This window comes from Megascapheus bottae, chromosome 1 (assembly GCF_031878675.1).
Source record: "Megascapheus bottae isolate mThoBot1 chromosome 1, mThoBot2.hap1, whole genome shotgun sequence".
Lineage (NCBI taxonomy): Eukaryota > Metazoa > Chordata > Mammalia > Rodentia > Geomyidae > Megascapheus > Megascapheus bottae.
The window spans coordinates 29,524,111-29,543,064 of record NC_143509.1 but is presented as its reverse complement, the minus strand read 5'-3'; the positions used below and the strand labels follow the sequence as shown (position 1 = coordinate 29,543,064).

At 60.1% G+C, this 18,954-nt stretch overlaps 3 protein-coding genes across 6 annotated transcripts in view; 2 read left to right on the top strand and 1 right to left on the bottom strand.

Moving 5' to 3' along the window:
* Positions 1–159: 159 nt before the first annotated feature.
* Smim44 (small integral membrane protein 44) lies at positions 160–1,544 on the top strand. The gene is made up of 2 exons (XM_090341393.1): positions 160–1,006; positions 1,145–1,544. Exons 1-2 carry the CDS (start codon positions 712–714, stop codon positions 1,381–1,383), a joined length of 534 nt encoding a protein of 177 aa, XP_090197519.1. The 5' UTR covers positions 160–711; the 3' UTR covers positions 1,384–1,544.
* Positions 1,545–3,119: 1,575 nt separating this feature from the next.
* On the top strand, positions 3,120–5,569 carry Smim24 (small integral membrane protein 24). The gene is made up of 4 exons (XM_090329384.1): positions 3,120–3,258; positions 3,766–3,877; positions 4,180–4,239; positions 5,327–5,569. The coding sequence occupies exons 1-4, from the start codon at positions 3,192–3,194 to the stop codon at positions 5,460–5,462; spliced, it is 375 nt and encodes a 124-aa protein (XP_090185510.1). The 5' UTR covers positions 3,120–3,191; the 3' UTR covers positions 5,463–5,569.
* A 9,257-nt stretch (positions 5,570–14,826) lies between these two features.
* The window catches only part of Nfic (nuclear factor I C), a 44,325-nt gene continuing 40,197 nt past the window's right edge, over positions 14,827–18,954 (bottom strand). For 3 of the 4 annotated variants that reach the window (XM_090341371.1, XM_090341352.1, XM_090341362.1), the window contains exons 9-10: positions 17,834–17,900; positions 14,856–14,942 (exon numbers count right to left, since the gene is read on the bottom strand). In XM_090341371.1, coding sequence (XP_090197497.1) covers positions 17,850–17,900 — 51 coding nt within the window. In that variant the 3' untranslated portion in view covers positions 14,856–14,942; positions 17,834–17,849. Of the gene's footprint in view, positions 14,943–17,833; positions 17,901–18,954 lie in introns of all 4 variants that reach the window. The other variant, XM_090341379.1, reaches the window with a different exon arrangement.

Here is an 18,954-nt window from a genome sequence, read left to right as displayed (position 1 = left end):
CTTTTCTTTTCTTTTCTTTCTTTCTCCAGTCATGGGTCTTGAACTCTGAGCCTGGGCGCTGTCTCTGAGCTCTTCAGCTCAAGGCTACCATCCTACCCTTGAGCCACAGCCCCACTTCCAGTTTTCTAGTGGTTAATTGGAGATAAAAGTCTCACAGACTTTAGTGCCTGGGCTTGCTTTGAACTGAGATCCTCAGACCTCAGCCTCCTGAGTAGCTGGGATTTCAGGCATGAGCCACAGCGCCCAGCTTCTCAGGACTTATCTAGTTGGCCTCAAATCTTGATCCTCGGATCTCTGCCTCCTGAGTAGCTGGGATGACAGGTGTGAGCCACTGGAGCCTGGCTGCCTGCCCTACTTACTGACCTGGCCCCATTACCCAACATTATTCAAGGTTGTTCCCCAGTCATCTGGCTTTTCCACTGAGACCCCAGCTCTTCAAGGCAGGGGTTCGGGCTATGTGTTTCTAGCTCTAATCTAGACTCAAAGACCGCTCAGCCACTGCAGATGCTTAGCAGATATGAAGTTGAGGTGACCACAGGAGGCAGCTACAGGAAAGCCTCAGTGCAGGACCTCCTCTTCTCCCCTTCCCCCCTGCACGTGCTAAGGCCCTGTGGTCAGGACAGGTGCATAGTCAAATCTAGTATGGCTGAAGCCAAGTGAGGGAGGAGGCTGGTGGGCGGAAGTGATTTCCAGTGCGATTCATCTGGGCAGATGGTGGCCCAGGGGGAGCCGCCCAATCCTCTTAGCCCAAAACCCTTTAATACTTCCGCTATGCTGGTCACCTCTGGGCCTCTCCTGCTGTCAGTGACCGCCATGCCTGATGAGGAGGAGGCCGAGGGCTGGAGCCCGGCTGCTCCACTGTACGAGGAGTACCAGCCTCCCCCACTGGACTCCATCCAGCTTCCCCGGTACGTGCTGTATCTGATGATGGCCATGCTCTTGGTGGTGGTCGTGGCATATGCCATCGTGGGCCACCTCATCAAAGATCTTGCCCACGACCTGGCTGGTGAGCCGCTCCCTGCTGCCCATCTGCCTTAGGCTGGGGTGCCCGGGGTGGGGGGGATTGTTGGGAGGTGGGGGGACTCTCCTAGTTAGGGAGGGGGTGGAGGATGGCCGGTGGGGCCTCAGCAATTGCCCTGCACAGATTGGGCCTTTGGTCCGAAGCCGGACCAGGAGGACGCCCCCCGGGAGCTGCGTGCCAGCCTGGAGGGCGAGGATCTGGAGGAGTTAGATCTGCAGCTGGCCCTGGCCTGGCGAGGAGAGGAGGACGCCCGTGGGGGTGGGGAGGAGGCCGGGCCAGAAGGTCCTGCCTGGGGTCCCCGCCGTCCCTCCATCTCCTTCAAGGACCCGGAAGTGCAAAGCTCCTTCTGGAAGCTTCACTGAGCGGGGACCCTGTGCCCCGCGAGACCTGCATGCCAGGAGGACAGTGCTCACTCAGTGGACTGGGTACTCAGCCCTTCCCCCATCCTGCACCCTTAGCCTCCACTACACTGAGCCAAAGCCAAGTGATTGACCATCTGTAAACTTGAAACAATTAAAAGAGTTACTTGCCTGCTACCATGTTGGTCAAGTCTACACGCGTGTCACTTCTCCCCAAGCCGCGCACCGTGCTTCCTGCCTGTCATCCTGGCCACTCGAGAGGCTTGAGGTCAGGATCGCCATTCAAAGCCAGCCTCGGGTAGGAAAAATCAGAGATTTTTGTCTCCAGTGAACCCTCTCAGAACTGGAAGTGGAGCTGTAGCTCAAGTGGTAGAGGGCCTTGAGTGGAAAAGCTAAGGGATAGCAGCCAGGTCATGAGTTCAAACCCCACCCAGTCCCAACACACACACAGCCTCCTATTGCTTAATATTCCGTTGAGCAGATGGAAACACTGAGTTTCCAATTCTGAAATGGTCTGAGAGCCACAGGGTCAAGTGATTGAGAGAATCCACCAGGTTGACTTCCTTCAGCCTCATGCTTGCCAAGCGGGTGCTCTACCATTTGAGCCATGCCTCTTGCTCAGGCTGGCTTTGGAAGCAGAGGCTCCCAGGTGGGCCTTGCCTTTGTCTACCCTACAGGGCTCCAAATTTCCTCTAACCCCCACCTCAGCTTTTGGAATCCTGACTCCCCAACAAGGCTGGGGGGGCGGGGCATAACGTATATATGGCAGGTTGGATCAGACCAATGGCATCTGCCCATGACCGGAACCTGGGAACCCTTGAGCATGCAGTAGGTGCTTCATAAGCACTTGAGCCCTTCTTTCACGTGCCTGTGCCATGGCTGCTCCCAGGCCATCTGGGTGAGGTCCCCGCCTTTGCCCAGGCAGGGCTCCCTATCTGATCAGCGTAAAGGGCCAAGGTCAACAGCAGGACAGGAAGGAACTCACGTGCATCTTCTGTTCCCTGGCACCCCTGTTCCTCAGCCACCATGGCTCATCCAGATGTGGAGATGGTTTGGGACACCTGGCTGAGACTGAGCTGGTGCAGGCAGAACAGGTCTGTATCTAGCCTCTGATTCAAGGTGCAAGACAAGAGTTGGGCGGAGTAATGTGAGGGTGCCCAGAGAAGCAGCTACTGTGTGTCAAATCACTGAGCCTTGTGCATTGCATGGGCAAGCCAGCAAGGGTGCAACTGTCAGATCACACCTGTGTGCCCACACAGAGGCAGAGGGGATGAGGGACCTGTGCTTTTGAGGGGAGGGAGGGCAGGGAAGAAGAGTGAGAACTAAGTCCTTCTCTGGACCAGGCAGAAGAGACTGAGCCTTGAGGTAGCTGGTCCCCAGGGGGAGTGCGGGGGGGGGGGGGATGACGCCCTGAGTTAATGTTATACCAGGTACAGACTCTGCCCTCTTTAGCGGGGACGCGGAGGCAGGAGCCATGGATGCGAAGGGCAAAAGGTCCAGGGGGCAAGGAGGCCACGCTCACACCAGACCACGCCCACGACTGTCCCCGCCCCACTCCATACAGGCCAACCTGCGCTAGGCCCCTCCCGCCCCAGGTCCGTACGGCCCGCCCAGGCCCCGCCCCCCGTCCAGTCCAAGCCATCCTGCACTCTAGGCCCCGCCCCGTTCCGCTAGGCCCCGCCCCACCACGGCCCCGCCCCTCTCGCCCAGTTCCTCCGGCGCTCAGGCCACGCCCCCGCGGTGTTCAGGTCGGGCAGGGGCTGCTCGCTTGCCAGGTGAAGACCGACCTGGGCTCTGGCTCCGGGACCGCCATGCGCACCCTGGGGACACTCCTCGTCCTAGGCACCCTCCTCCTGTCGCCTGCCGACGCCCAGCAGGGTAGGACTCGGGTTAAGGGGTAGGGTCGGGCCCGGGCTGTCCGCCTCCCCATTGCCCATTAGGAGAAACTGAGGCCTTGTTGGTGCTCAGCCTCTCCCCGCCCCCCCCCCCCCACAGCGTCCTGGTCTCGCACTACCCCATCTCGGCCAGGGCTCTCCCTCCTCGCCGGATCCCCCACCTCTCCGCGTCCCCCACTCTCTTAGCTAACTCCCTGTCTCCAGGACTACATAAGCCCCTCGTGGAGCCCCTTCCTCACCTATCATCCGGGGTCTTTACCCCTCGTGGAGCCCGAGCCCCCTCCTCCTTTGTAAGCCTCTACCCGGCCAGGCCGGGGCTCCCTCCTCCTCCCAGGAGAACCCCTTTGCCTCTCCATACCCTCTGAGGCTCATTTCCTTCGCCAAGAAGGCTCCTGCTCCTAAGCACCCCAGGGCCCTGTTTCCTCTGCTGCTTCCTCCACCCCAGCCCTGCCTTCCTCAGTCTCTGAGCTCCCTCCCCACCCTCTGACAGCCACGGAGCGACGCCTGAAGCCGTGGCTCACCGGCCTGGCAGCGGTCGTCGGGTTCCTGTTCATTGTCTTCGTGCTCATGCTGGCCAATCGCATATGGTGCTCCAAAACGAGGTGGGGATCCCCTGCTCCCCCAGGCCCAAAGCCCTCCCCTCCCCCTGCGCCTGGTGCAGGCGCTGTCCAAATATCATCCCCCTCCCCCCCTCCCAATCAGTCCCTTCTCCCTCCAGGGTTTCTAGCTCATGCATTTACCTGGTCCTCCTTGGGCCCCACTCAGCCCTGACTCTGTGCCCCAATCTGCCCCACTCCCCCTGGCCCAGCAGTGGGGGAGCCCATGCCCTCCGGGAGACTGAGGCAGAGGCAAAACCCACCTCCAGCTCCTCTCCCAGACTCACACCCGCTCTTCATCTCTGCAGAGCTGAGGATGAAGAGGAGCAGACTATGAGAGCAGAACCCACGACGAGCACAGACTTGAGGTAGTGTGTGAGCGCCTCCAGGGGTAGGGACAGGTGACCTTCCTGCCCTTCAGTACCTCAGCAAATTCCTGCCCCTGGACCTTTGCACATACTGTACCCTTTCAAGATAACTCGTTTCCCTTCATTCCAAACCCAGGAGTTTGGCCTCCTCAGAGATTCATTATGTATGGCCAGCAGCCTTCCTTCGGTGTCCCCCAGTCCTGCCTCTTGTCTACCCTTTACCTAACCAACAGAGTTATGGCATAGACAGCAGCTCCCAGAAGGCAGGAACTTACCTTTGACCTTATCTGTCCAACCCAGCTCAGGGCCTGGTATGCTGCACTCACTTAATTGGTGTGGACAAGTGTGGGTGCAGGGAGACCTCCAGGCTTTGGTCTTTCCTATAGTTCTAGCTTCTTCTAGACATGACAGTTTGGAGAGAGGGCTGGGGGCTGGGGAGGGGACTGAGCCCAGTGTGAGCCATGGTTGGGGACAGCTAGCGAGGCTAGCCTGACTGGAGGTGCTCAGAGTGACCCAGGGGTCACTCTGTCTGTAACCTCCATCTGGTAGACAGCATTCTCATCCTCAGGAGGCCGGAAAGGACCCCAGCTCTCCTGATCTCCCTGCTTTCCTCCGGCCAGTTCCACTTGCCATTCTTGTACCCTCTACACACTCACCCAGCCACCCATCCATCATCTTTTAACCATTTAGCATCCATCCATCCACCCATCTATCCATCCACACATCTATCATCCACCCATCCACCCACCCACCCACTCATGCACCATCTTTCTATCCACCCACCCACCCATCCATCTGTCCATCCATTCATCCAACCATCCATCCATCCATCTATCTATCCACTCGCCCACCCATTCATCCATCCATTCACCATTCACCCATCCAGCCACCCAACCACCTGCCTAGCCCTCCATCCACTCATCCACCCAGCCATCACCATTCATCCACCCAGCCATCCATCACCATCTGTGCGATGGGCTGGGGACCTCTCCCCTGTAGCCCTGTAGGGTGACAGTATGACGAGGGCTGGGAGCACGGGTTCCAAGGACTTGTTTCTGATGAGATCTGCTGTCTCTGCACCCTACAGTAAAGAGGACCAGAAAGAAAGGAAAAAGAAGCAGAAAAAGGCCCAGAAGAAAGGCATGAGCAACTTGGGATTGGAGTTGGAGGAGAAGGAGCCTACGGAAGAGGAAGAGGAGAAAGTGAGGAAGACGGCCTTGTGAGGTGCCCTGCTGCCTCCTCCAGGCAGCCCCCCTCCATGCCCCCTCGGGGGGCGGGGGTGAGGCAGCACCCTGAGCCTGGGCTCCGAAATACAATGTCCGAGGAAAGGCCTTCGGGGAGTCGTCTGATGGTGTGGGGTCCCCTTCCTGATCTTGGACCCCCCCCACCCGGGGAGTCCTTTCCTACTCAGAGCCCAAGGAGCAACTTCCAGGCCTGCAAGGTCATGACTCTCTCACGTCTCTCCCGGTGCCTCATTTCTTTTCCCTCTGCCTGGTTTCTGTTGAGCACCCGAAAACCAAAACCCCGAACAAGCATAGCTAGCCGCTCTGGAGGATCAGTCCCCCACGTCCACACGCACGCCGCGCCGCGGCCGGGGGTGGGCGGTGGAGGCGTCGGCTGTGATCTCGGTTTTCCTCCCGGAACCCTGGACTTTGAGCCCGGTCTCCCGGGGAAATCCTCCCCCCCGCCCCCCGCCCCGCCGGGGTCACCTGACCCTCCCGCACCCCCGCGTCCCCGGATGGGCGACTCTCCTGTCGCGCTCTGTTCCCCATTTCTCACGCTTCCGCGCCCCGCCCTTTGCCCCGGACCTTGATGCAGGCGGGGTGCGGGATGTGGGGTTGGGTTGGGGTTCAGGCTCCCCACGGCCATCGTCCAGCCCAGGCGCAGTGCCGAGCCCGTCCACCAGGGGGCGGGGGCACCCCAAAAACCGCCATGAAGGGGGGGCGGGAAAGTCGCCCTCTGCCCCTCCCTCTCCCCCTGGGTGCTTTCCCTCAGCTTTTCCACTCTAGACTGGTGCTCCACCACTCGAGCCAGAGCTCCCCTGGTGGCTTTTGGCTGGTGTGGTAGAGCTAAGCGTCCCGCGGGCCCCGCCCCTCCCCGCGGCCCCTGACCCCCACCAGGGACGAGCCTGTGGCCCACGTGGGAGGAAGGACCGTGGCTTTGGGGCCACGGCTGGGGAGGGGGCGCACAGGAGGCCCCGCCCTCCGCTTCCCGGAGCCTGTCTGGAGCCCCCTTCCCTGCTCCAGCTCCGCGGAGAGGGGCAGGAGGGGGCGGCCCACCCTTCCATCCAGGCTGCTGCTTGGCCCAGACCCGGCCCTCACCCATCTGCCGTGATGTCTCCGCTGAGGGGTCTTGCTGTCGTGGGGTGTTCTCACGGGGGGGAGACCCCTCCCCTCCCCTGCCCTGCCCAAGCCCTGACGCTGCAGCCCCTCCCCTGGGAGCTCCGCCTCACAGACCACGCCCACCAGAACAGCCACGCCCACCAGAACAGCACAGCCGGCCACGCCCCCTCCCGGAGCCACGCCCCTCTCGCGAGCCACGCCCCTTCCCGGGCCCCTGGTCATCCTGACCCAGGGCGTCCCAGCCCGGGGAGCAGCGCGGGTCAGCGGGGGAAGATGACGCCATTCTTAAGTCTTCATTCTAGAGCTACAGAAATCTGTAACTCACCGCCATTCCTTCCCCTCCGCTTACTTCCCTGAGGGCGCCCGCCCCACTCCCTCTGCACCCAGCCGTCCTCCTTCCCTCCCTGCCTCCACCCACGGGGTGCACATCCGGTGTCCAGCCCTTAGCTGCCCGCTATCCACCCACCCGTCACCCTCCTAGCCAGCCAGCCCGGTCCACCTGTCCATCCTTCACTTCTGTCAAGCCAGCCAGCCAGCCAGCCAGCCTGGTATCTGTCCATCCCTCCCTCCATGCAAATGACATGGCCTCCTCTCATTCCTTCTACCATTCACCAGCCTGCGTTCTGCCCACCCACCTGTACATCCACAAACTCTTCCCACCACCTACCCTAGACTTGTCTATTCACTCCCCCATTGTCTGTCCACCCACCCATCCATCCACTCATCCACCTATCCAGCCACCTACCTATTCATCCATCCATCCACCTACCCATCCATCCACCCACCCACTTACCCATCCACCCACCCACCCATTCATCCAATCACCCACCTATCCACCCACCTACCTATTCATCCATCCATCCTTCCACCTACCCATCCATCCACCCACCCACTTACCCATCCACCCACCCACCCATTCATCCATCCACCCACCCTTCCGTCCATCTACCCACCCACCCACCCATTCACCTACCCACCCATCCACTCACCCACGCACCCATCCATCCATCCACCCACCCATCCATCCATCCATTTATCCATCCATCCATCCATCCATCTACTTACCTACGCATCTATCCACTCACTTACCCAGCCATCTACCTATCACTCACCCACCCATCAGCCATCCACCCACCCACCCACCCATCCATCTACCCATCCACCCACCTATCCATCTATCCACCCATCCATTATCCATCTACCTAACCCATTATCCATTCATCAACTATCTTCCACTTGTTTTATTTTGGCCAGTCCTGGGGCTTGAGCTCAGGGTCTGGGCATTGTCTCTCCGTTTCTTTTGTTCAAGGCTAGCACTTTACCACTTAAGCCACATTCCCAGCCCCCTCTTCCACTCTCCTCTCACCTCCTCAACTGTCTGCCCACCCTGCAATCCGTCCTCTTTCCCACTCACACCTTATTGGGACCCAAGAGGCCAAAAGGGCTGCAGGTAATGGACTCAAGTGTGGTGCCTATCTTCCCCTCGGCAGGGGGCAGGCATTCCATGCTGTCCAACCTCCACATCCACTTCTGTAGCATGGGAACCAAGAAGCATGGAGTTTGGTGAGCTTTGTGGGGCCTGGAACCTGAAATCTCCCTTAACATGAATGATTGAAGCTTTCCCCTGAGCCGGGTCTCACATCAGTAGGACAAGAAGGGGAAGGATGGAGAGGGCGCCAGGGATGGAGCTGCAGGAGAAGGAGAAGAGAGATTGTGTCTGCCTGGAGCCCTCCAGAGATGCCTGCCCCAGCTTCATCCTATCTCGAAGGACCTGACCCTGGGACAGCAACACATTTCTCTGGGGCCCTGGAAAAATAAGCATCCAAGATCAGCTTGATCTCATCTTATAATTTCTGTCCTGAAGGGGCCCCCGGGCTCCCAAGCATTTCTACCACCCTACTCCTGGGCCTGGGCGCTATCCCTGAGCACTTCAGCTCAAGGCTCTACCCCTTGAGTCATAGCCTCACGTCTGGTTTTCTGGTGGTTAATTGGAGATAAGAGTCTCATGGTCTTTAGTGCCCGGGCTGGCTTTGAACCTTGATCCTCACATCTCAGCCTCCTGAGTAGCTAGGATTACAGGCATGAGCCACCACACCTGGCTTTTTTCCTTTTTAGTTACTTGGAGATGAGTGTCTCACAGACTTTCCTGTCTGGGTTGGCTTCAAACCTCAATTTTCAGGTCTCAGCCTTCTGAGTAGCCATAAACGACCACTCAGTGGCAGGTGTGAGCCAACAGCTGCCTTCTTTTTCGATAGCGGGACCTGATCCTTAGGCCTGAGCGAAGTCCCTGAGCTCTTCAGCTCAAGGCTAGCTCTCTACCACTTTGAGCTACAGCACTACTTCCAGTTTTCTGGAAGTTAATTGGAGATAAGAATCTCACAGACTTTTTTGCCCGGGCTGGCTTTGAACTGTGATCCTCAGATCTCAGCCTCCTGAGTAGCTAGGCGTGAGCCACTGCACTCTGCTCCTCCCTTTGTGTCTGAGGGGACAGGGTTTTGCATTGTTGTCTCCAGAACTTTCTACATCCCTCTTCAGGGGCCCACAGGCCCCTCTGCCAGCATCTGGGTCACAAGGGGACAAGGAGGTGGGTCCGTTGGCCCCCCCCCAGCCTGCTGCATCCCAGGGTTGGGATGTGGGTGTCACAATGGCTCTGTCCTATCCTCTCCCAATACGTTGAATCCCCATCGGCTACTCCCAGAGTTATGGTCGTGATGTGACCTCAGGCCAGGTCCTTAACCTCTTGGTACCTCAGTGTCCTGAGAACTAATTGAAAAAATAAAATAAATAATGGCCAGGTGGAGGGGTTCACCACTGCCACCCTTGCTGCTTGGGAAGATGGCATCTGGGAGACTGCAGCTCCAAGCCAGCCTGGTCAGAAAAATCTGAGCATTTCCATCTCAAATGAAGGACTGAGTTGATGACTAGTTATTTATTTATGCCCAGTCCTGGGCTTGAGCTCAGGGCCTGAGCACTGCCCTTGGACTTTCTCAAGGCTAGAGCTCTACCACTTGAGCCACAGCACCACCTCTGCCTTTTCCACGCATGTGCTATGGAGGAATGGAGCTCTGGTCTCTGTGCTTGCTAGGCCAGCACTCTACCAGTAGGCCACACTCCTGGCCCTGGGCCAGTCTTTCTGGACTTCTTCCTCCAGCGCCCAGCATGGCAACTAACGGTCCAGCCACAGGTGTCAGCCACCAGCTGATTTCTTTTTCGTCGGTAAAGTGGGACTGAGTAGAGGGTCCCTTTGTGCTTTGCTCAGAGCAGGTACCTCAAAGGGGTGTATGTGTGTGTGTGTATGCACTTCACTGAAACCTCAGGGGTGGGGTGGGCGTCGGTACATGGCAGGGAAGCTGGATGGGCTTCCTGGAGGTGGCAGCAGCTGGAGTGAAGGCCCAGAATGAAGGCATGGCAGGGACAGGGGGTGGGGGTCCTTTTCTTGGGGTGTCCTAGGCCCCCTAAAACTATTTCAGAGGCTCACAGAGCCCCAAGGATCCCCAGACCCCTGGCGCACAAAGGAGAGCCGAGACTGCCAGCAAGAGTCAAAGCATAGCTTGTTTAATTTTTATACATTTTCTCTTTTTTCCTTTTTTTTTGTTTTTTGCCTTTTATTGAGTCTTTACGGAACCCCTTTTCACTGTTTTTTGTTTTTTGTTTTTTTTTTGCATAGGGAAAACAAAGTAACATCAGCCAAAGTCACATTCTATAAATGATACTCAGCGCGTCTGCGCAGACTGAACCGGATGGACAGGGCGATGGTGGGGCCAGGCCGGGGGGCAACGGCCAGGCCCAGGTGAGCAGGGGCCTGGCTTCCCCCGAGGGCCAGTGAACTGTCCCCGACAGGGGTTCTGAGCACAGGTGTGTGTGTGTGTGTGTGTGTGTGTGTGTGTGTGTGCGCGCGTGCGTATGTGTGAACATGTATGGTCTGTTGTGTGACGCAAGCAGAAAAGCGAGAAATAAAATGATCTATCCTGTAATATGAGTAAAATACAAAATGGAAACAAAAAAAAAATCTCAAAAAAAAAAGTCTCAGAATGTGTGGGAGCCTCAACACCCAAACACGGGAGGGGGAACAAGGGAAAGAGGAAAAAGAAACTCCAGAGAAATTCAGAAAGGCCGGGGTGGGGGAGGGAATCAGAGAATCCAGAGAAACCCAGAAAGAATCCAGAAAATTCCAGAGGAACATGAATGGATCTGCCCGCCCTCTACCCCACAGCTCAGCACCCCTCCTAATCCCTCACCTTGGTGGGCAGGGAATGGGGGGGGGGGACTCAGGCTGGGGTCCCCAGACTTGAAGGGGTTTTGTTTTTAGGGGACAGCGGCCTGGCTGAGACCTGCGGCGAGACGATGAGTGGGTGTGTTTTGAGAAGAGGGCCTGGGGGCCCCTTTTACGCAGGTGTCGTCTTGGGGTACATGGCTTTCCCCATTTCTGGAGCTCTCATCCCTAAAGTGACCCCCACCTCCCTCCTAGCACATTCTGGGGGGCCAAGATCACCAGGAGGAGGCTGCGGCAGGGGGACCCCAAAACTGCACCAGCAGATATGAGGCACTGCTTGGGAATGAGTGTTTTGGTATAGCTGGCGAGTTCTGCTGGCCTTGCTTCGGGGTGCACCCTGCCTTGCCCTTTCGGGGAGCTGGGGTCCCCCTTCCCGGCTCTGGGCTGCCTGGGGGGCTGTGGACTCGGAGGAGGGGCAGCTCAGGAAGTGAACCAAGGGGCAGAGAGGGGGGAGGGAGGAAGCTGAATCTGAGGGAAGAAACAACTGGGGTGTCTGAGGGAGAATCTAGGCTGAGACCCCCCCAAGTTACACATGCACAGCTTACATGTATGTACAGATGCACAGACCTGGCGGGGTCTGGGGGACGTTCACTGTCCACTCCCCTCCTCACACCTGTGGCCGCCAGTGGCCCCACAGCCCTGCCCCGCCCCGTGGGGGGCGGCCCTGCTGGGGACAGAAGTCCCCGAGGCCCGGGAGTGCAGGGGCTCTAGACGGCCGAATTAAGTGCCATGGCTCTCTGTTCCCCTGCCCTGGGCCTCCAGGGGGCCGGTGGGTTCTGAACCCGTGTGGGGTACACCCCTCCTTGCAGTCCTTTAGGGCTGTGCCATTTGACCTTTCTTGTTGTGTGGACTGAACCCCAGAGGTCAGCTGGGAGAAGGGGCTCTGAGGATGGGGACGGGAGGTTTGAACATGTCAAGAGAAAGAGAGCCCCAACTGTGCCTCCTGGCCCGGACGCCAAGGCCACAGCCGGTGATGGGGCCTGGGAGGGGGGACACCTCACCTAGACAGGCCGCCACCGACCAACTGTCCCCAACAGAGAGGGCGTGCGGCCCTCAGGGCCTTCCCTGCCTGGGGTACCCAGCCAGGGACTGGCTGTGCCAGGGAGGTCTTTTTGGCATAACAATTGGGATGAGGAAAATTCTGGTGGCTTGAGACAACCCTACACCCCGGGGCGACAGAAGGACAATGGGTGACCCACACAGGGTGCCCAAGTGTGTGTGGGGGGGTGGCTGGCCACAGCTCCCCCAGCCCATCTTAGCTTTGGTCAAGGAAAAGGTGAAGGAAATTGCAGAGACAGTGAAAGCGGGGTGCAGCGGGGAAGGATGGAAGAGAGAACCAGAGAAACCAAAACCAAGGACAAGACAGGCTCCAAAGGCCAGCAGGCCGGCGTCGCCCCGAGCTGTCCCCCCACAGCCGGCCGGAGTAGGGTGCAGAGGACAGGTATTGCATATATCGAGTTTTGTGGGGTTCCCGTTTCGTTCCTTCGTGTCAATAGCTGGAAGACGGAAGATGGGACACTAGGGTAGGGTGTGGAGGGGACAGGGGTCACCCCAGGCTGGTCTCCAGCTTGAGAAAAATGGGTCCTTTGGTGACAAAGCTGGGGTGCACAGGGGCGGTCTGGGTCATGGCAGGGGGGGAGGCGGTGCCCAGAGGAGATGGAAGGGCTGAGCAGGCCGGTGAGGTCCTCGGTCCCCAGGGCGGGGGGTGGGGGGGGGAGGGGGCCCGCGGTCCAGGATGAGCACCAGGGAAGCGCCCCCCCACTGTGGGAGGGGGCCGAGGAGACAGAATGGAGGTGTAGCGGGGAGGGGCCGGGGCCCGGGGGTGTGATTCTGTGGCTCCCTCTCGAGCCTTTTTTGTCTGAATGGTCACTTCCTTCCGGTCTGGTGGTGGTGGTGGTGGTGGTGAATTTGTTTTTACAACTAGAAATCCATCCCTTTGCGCGCGGTGCGTTGTGTTTCGTGGCATGGTCTACGTCTGTCTGTCTGTCTGTCTGTCTGGGACTACGCGTGCGGACATGCAGCCGCCTGCTGACGGAGGGAGGCAAGGCACATCATGTGATAGAAAATTCTCGTGCAAATCAGGAAACGTGGAATCGGTGGGATTTTTTTTGGTAGAGTTTTTTCTGGTTTTTGTGTGTTTTTTTTTCTTTTCTTTCGTATTTCTGTAAAGAGGCGGTGCGGGCGCGGGGGGCGGGACTTCCGCCATGCATACAGGTCTCGCGGGTTTGTAAGCACCATGCAAGTCAGGTAAAGAGTTGCTTCTCGCAGGCCCGGACCCCACGGGAAGTGTGGGGGGGTGGGGGGCTTCCGGGTGTACCCCAAGTCCGGCCTGTCCCCCACCCCCAATCACCACCCTGGCAGAGAAGTGTCCGGCAGCTGGGTGGCACGACACTCGCCCCTGCTGGAGTGGCCCCAGCTTCAGTCCCCAGAGACCCCCTCCACACCCCCCCCCCCGCCGTGGAGGGGCCCTGAGGACGGACAGATGGACGGACAGACACTCTCCCCCACGCTCTGGGCCACGGGGATTGGAGATGGAGGGTAGGGAAGGGTCTTGGGTCTTTCTATGTGAGGTCGAGGGGGTTTGCCAAGCCCCTTCCCCAGGCTACTTTGGGGAAACAGAGTCCAGCCCCCCCGAAAGAAGGGGTTGGCCAGGGTGAACGGATGATGGCTTTGGCCGAGGAGGGGTACAGGAGGATGGACGGGAGGGCTGGGGGGGTCCTTGTGTTTACAACACCTAACACCTCACCCTAGCCCCCACCACAGAAGGGGTCCGGGAGGGTGGGTGGACGGAGCCGGCTGGGGGGCACCTGGCGCCCCCAGCTTAGTGTTTTTGGAGCAGGTCAACGGAAAACACGTAGCGGCTGAGCCCGTCTGCCCCTCCGCCAGGGCCTGTGGTGGGGCTCCCTCCCGCCCCACGTGGGGGAGATGAAAGTGCAAAGGGTGCCCGGGGGGGGGGGGGGGGCACTGGGAGGGGCTGGCCTCGTTCCAGCATGTAAGGCACTGGCTGGGGGGGCGGCGGGACCCCCTGACCCGGCCCCAGGCCCCACAGGGCGAGGGCACAGGGGCCCCGCTTGCTGACCTTTGAGGTCCCGTCTCTCTAGCTTGGAGGGGGCACGGCAATGAGGGGCCGGGTTGGGGGGGAGGGTGGGGCGCATCCGGCCACTCTGTGTCCGGTGGACGACGGCAGGGGTCAGGCACTTAAAACCACTCGCGGCTCCCACCTCCAGGGCTCCCCGGCTGGGCCTCAGAGGCCCAGATAGGATCTGGACTGCAGGGTCCCCACAAAAGTGCATTGTTTCCATGTGCGCAACAGGCTGGCTGCCGTGCCAGGGGCTTGGGGTCACTTGCATAGACATCCTCCCCCCTCGTCCCCTCCCCTGGGGCTGGCCTGCCCCCCCTCAGACCATGTCCCCCAGGGGCCAGAGCCAGTCCTGGGGGCTCGCAGATCCCCGCTGGGGCAGACCCCCAAAGTACTGGCAAGGCGTCCATCCCCCCAGCGGCGTGGGGGTGGGGCACCCCCTCTTCTGCCCACCCTGCCTCTTGGGGGTCTGCCACCGGAAGCTGGGCTCCCCTTCCCCACTGCAGCCTGTGTCCTTCCCTTCTTTGGCAAACGCCACTGGTGGGATGGGGTCGGGGTGGGGGGGACCGGCCCCAGCCCGGCCACGGGCTCACCTGGTCTGCGGGGTGGCCTTGCTGTCCTCTGGGGCAGCAGGCAAAGCGGAGATGAAGGGTACGGGAGGCGTCCCCGGTGGCGGCGGGTGGCGGCAGTCCCGGGCCTGGCGTCCAGGCTGTCTTTACCTTTCGTCACACTGCCGTCCATGGTGGGGCTCTCCTCACGGGGCCTTCTTCCTCTTCTTCCTGTTTTTGTTTTGTTTTGCCTTCTTGGGGGGGTGTTGTTTGTCCTTTTCCTCCCGCTGGATCCGTCTGGGGTTTTGTCTTTCCAGCCGGGCCGGGCGTCGATGGGGTGTTCTTGCTCGCTCTTAACTTTCCACCGCAAACGTGGGTTGGGGGGCACTGCTGCCCCCGGGATCCCTGGGCGATGGAGAGGAGGCGGGGGGCGCAGAACTTTGCTATCCCAGGTACCAGGACTGAATGGCCGACAGGAACGGAGACAGACAGGGGCGGGGGGGAGAGAAGGCATCAAGCTCCACTACTGACCGCTGTCACACCCCTCCACCCGCTGCCCCATCCTCCATCCCTGTGACCTGGGGTCCCAGCCACTGTGGGATCCCAGGAAAGAGCCTCAGGCTGCCAACAAGGCTGCTGAGTGGAAGCCAGGTAGCCAGTGAGGTTTCTATCCCAGACAAGCAGTGTGGGATTGTGGGACCGCTCTTGGTGTGGAGGGTAGACTTATCTAGAACTTTCTGAGTTCCCACAGCAGCATCAGCAGGGCCCACCAAGTCTGGGGCTGCATGTGGTATGACCGCACCCAGAGCGACGTGGGGGAACTGAGGCAAGGATATTTGGGGTACCCCAGCCACCCCACCCCTGCACAATGTGAGTCCCAGCTGGCTTGGGGGTGGACTCATTCCCTGGAGCTTGCGCAGACTGTCCTGTGTTTATTTATTTATTTTTTTTGCCAGTCCTGGGCTTGAGCTCAGGGCCTGAGCTCTGTCCTTGGACTTTCTCAAGGCTAGAGCTCTACCACTTGAGCCACAGCACCACTTCCGGCTTTTTTCTATGTATGTGGTACCAAAGAATCGAACCTGGGTCTTCGTGCATGCTAGGCAAACACTTTAACCACTAGGCCAAACTCCCGGCCCCTGTCCTGTGTTTATTTACCAATGCATTCCCCCCCCCCCCCGCCCTCCAGTGTAAAGGGGGTGAGAGGTTTCTGGAGAACATGTTGTGGCTTTTGCTCTCAACTCTCAACTGCAGCACAAGGACAAAATGAGTGGTGTCTGAGCAGCACCCGTGCCCAGCATCACTGCCTTCTTATTCGTATTTATTTTTCTTTTTGTTGGTTTTGGGCCTTGAACTCTAGGCCTGGGCACTGTCCCTAAGTTCTTTAGCTCAAGGCTACTGCCCTACCCCTTGAGCCACAGCCCCACTTCCGGTTTTCTAGTGGTTAATAGATAAGAGCCTCACGGACTTTAGTGCCCTAGCTGGCTTTGAACCCAGATCCCCAGATCTCAGCCTCCTGAGTAGCTAGGTTGACAGGTGTGAGCCACCGTGCCCTGCAGTCATTGCCTTCTTACACCAACATTTCCCCATTTATCGCCCCCGGCCCCCGCCACACAGCACGGCATGGCCGCAGTCCTCTCTCTACCTGCTTTACCATCGGACAAAGGCACAACGAGGCCAGGCGTGCCCACAGCCCTGACTGCTCTGTGCGGTGCTGGGGGAGCCAGAGAAGCCCCCACAGCGAGCCACCCCCCCCTGGCCCGGCCAGGCCCCACCAAGGAGCCCAAGCTTCCGCCCCAGCCCCGCCTCCAGCCAAGTTCAAGTTCATCATCTTGGCCATTACCTCATGTCTGGTTTCCGTTGGCAACCAGACAGGCTCTGGGCGTGACCTTCCAGTGTGGACACCCAGCCTGGCCGGCCGTGGTGGCCTCTCCTCCCTCCTCCCTCCCCTGGGGGACCATGGCTGGACACCCCACACCGCCAAGGGGGTGGCGGGAGCCCCGGGAGCCCCTTGCTGCCGTCTGGGAGCACTGGGGAGTAGCTGGGATGGGGGAGTCCTGGGGTGACCACCAGGGCCGGCCTCCTGGCGGGGAGGGGAGGTGGCGTCCGGAGCAACAGTGAGAAGTGCTGACCAAGCAGGAGGCCAGCCCAGCGCTGCCCGCTCCCCATCGGCTGACCCCGCCGCGGGGCTGCCTCTCCCCCTCCCCAGCCTGCTGTCCCCCGAGTTCCCCAGCAATCTATCTCCTCCCTTCCCGGCTGTAGAACGTTCTCCTGGCTCTGAGGCCTGGCTGTGTTCCTCCCACAGCCCCGCAGAGACCCGACCCCGCTCCCCATCCTCCCTGCTCCCCTGGCAGCGGGCCTGGGGAGGGGGCCAGGGCGTCCGCCTGCCCGTTTCCTCCCCCTCAGGTGGACCAGGTGCGGGCACAGCCCTGTGGGTGTGGGGGGGAACAAGAACGCTGGGTGTGGCTTGCTGTTGGCCCTGGGGAAGGTGCCATGGAGGGAGGCTGGGGGCACCCCTCCTTACCCCTGGGGCCACAGTGGTCCTGGCCATATCTGGGGGAGATGTGACCTTTGGGGGCCCTTGGCAGACTGCGGTGGGGGAGGGAGGGAAGAGGCTGAGATGGGGGGTGGGGGAGGTGAAGGGGGGCTGACCCCAGCCCCGGCTAGGCCAGGAGGAGGGGACCGCGTGTCCCCTCACACACTGGGGGCCCTCCAGCCTCCCACAGCAACCTGACAGCACAGAGTGCCCCCAGGACAGACGACACAGCTGCCTGTGGCCTCCACAGAGGCTGAGGACCCCCCTCCCGGCCCCGGGGACCCCACTGCTGCAAGGCCCTGGGCTGGTCTCCATCTCTGAGTCCCCCAGACAGTCCTTGCCTGTTCACCCTCTTCCCCTGGGGCCAGGGACCTGAGAGGGGGGAGTAGGTGGTTCTAGCAGGAGGGCGGGCCTGGACCAGGGTCTCTACTATGCAGTCTGGGCAGCTGGCTGTCCCTCTCTGAGCCTGCCCCTGGGGTATGCGCTCCTTCCCCGCTGCCTGCTCTCCTCAAAGCTGTTGCTTGCTGGGGCCGGGACACTTTCCTGGGCCCACCCCTGCCCCGGGCTGCCCCTCCTCCCTCCAGGTCCTCTGCTCTGCCTCTCTGGGCCTCGGGCCTACCATCTGAACCCATGGCATCTCCCGAGGCCAGGGTGGATCTAAGGAAAGGACAGGCGGCGCTGGGGCCACCTCAGAGGAAACACTGCCATACAGGAGGGGCCCTGAAGCCTGGGGGAGACCCAGCTAGGGTGTCAAGGTCCGGGATGCCCCAGGCTGGTGCCCTGCCCTGCCCTGCCCCCCCGCCAGCCCCTCTGCCCTACCTGTGATCCCTCGGCTCTAGTCCCACAGAGGAACGGTTTGCAGGGGGCGCGCCGGGCGCAGAGTAGGCTGCGGGGAGAGAGACCGAGAGCCTGTTAGCGTCGGCGTGGGCCCAGGAGCGGGCCCCTCGCCCCCAGCTCCCCGCCCTGCAGCCTGGCCGCTCCCTGGGATCCTGGGAGGGGTCCCGCTGCCTGGAAGGGGGGGGGCACACAGAGACCCTGAGTGCCAAAGCCTCAGTGAATTATTAGAGACCCTCTGGGCGCCTGTCCTGAGCCTCTGGGTAATAAACTACTGATGCGGATCATATATACAGAGCTTACTGTGCAGCAGGCAGGCGTGAGCTTTTTGGATGGACCCTAGGACCTTGTGCATGCCAGGCTCACCCTGTGAGCAGCACCCCACCTCCACAGGGTACCCCATTTGCCTGCTAACATATTCCTGTCCCCTAGATGCACAAATGGAGTTCGCAACCCATGTCCTGCACCCATGTCCTGGCTTCTCCCCGCCGCCGCCTAGCCTGCAGGGTAGACCTGGACCCCTTCTGCAGCTGAGAGGACTGAGGCTCAGAGAGGGCAGGCCCGGCCTGAGAACACACAGGGCGGAGCGACTGGGGTTTAAGCCCTTCCCTGCACCCCAAGACTGCCAGAGCGGGGGGGCGGGGGGGACGCAGGCTCAGCCCAGGTGGCTGATGGTGGCAGGGAGTTGAGAGTGACAGCCCAGGCCACCATGGAGGAGCCTGTGGGGACCCACATGGAGTCTCAGCAGCCAGTGTGCTGTAATCCAAAGCTCAGAAAAGTCCAGAAGGTGGGGGCTCCTGGGTCCAGGTGGGTGCCGTCCTCTCTAAAGACATGGCCCATTCCACCCCAAATAAGCAGCCGCCTGTCACGGGCTCCTTCCCTCCCAAAACAGTCACACCCACCACCAACTGGGCCTTGAACTCAGAGCTTGGGCGTTGTCCTTGGATACTTTCTGCTCAAGGCTAAGCTCTACCACTTGAGTCACAGCACTACTTCTGGCTTTTTCTATGTACATGGTACCGAGAAATAGAACCTGGGTTTTCCTGCATGCTAGGCAAGCACTCCACCACTAGGCCACACTCTTGGCCTCTCAACATTCTTTTCTT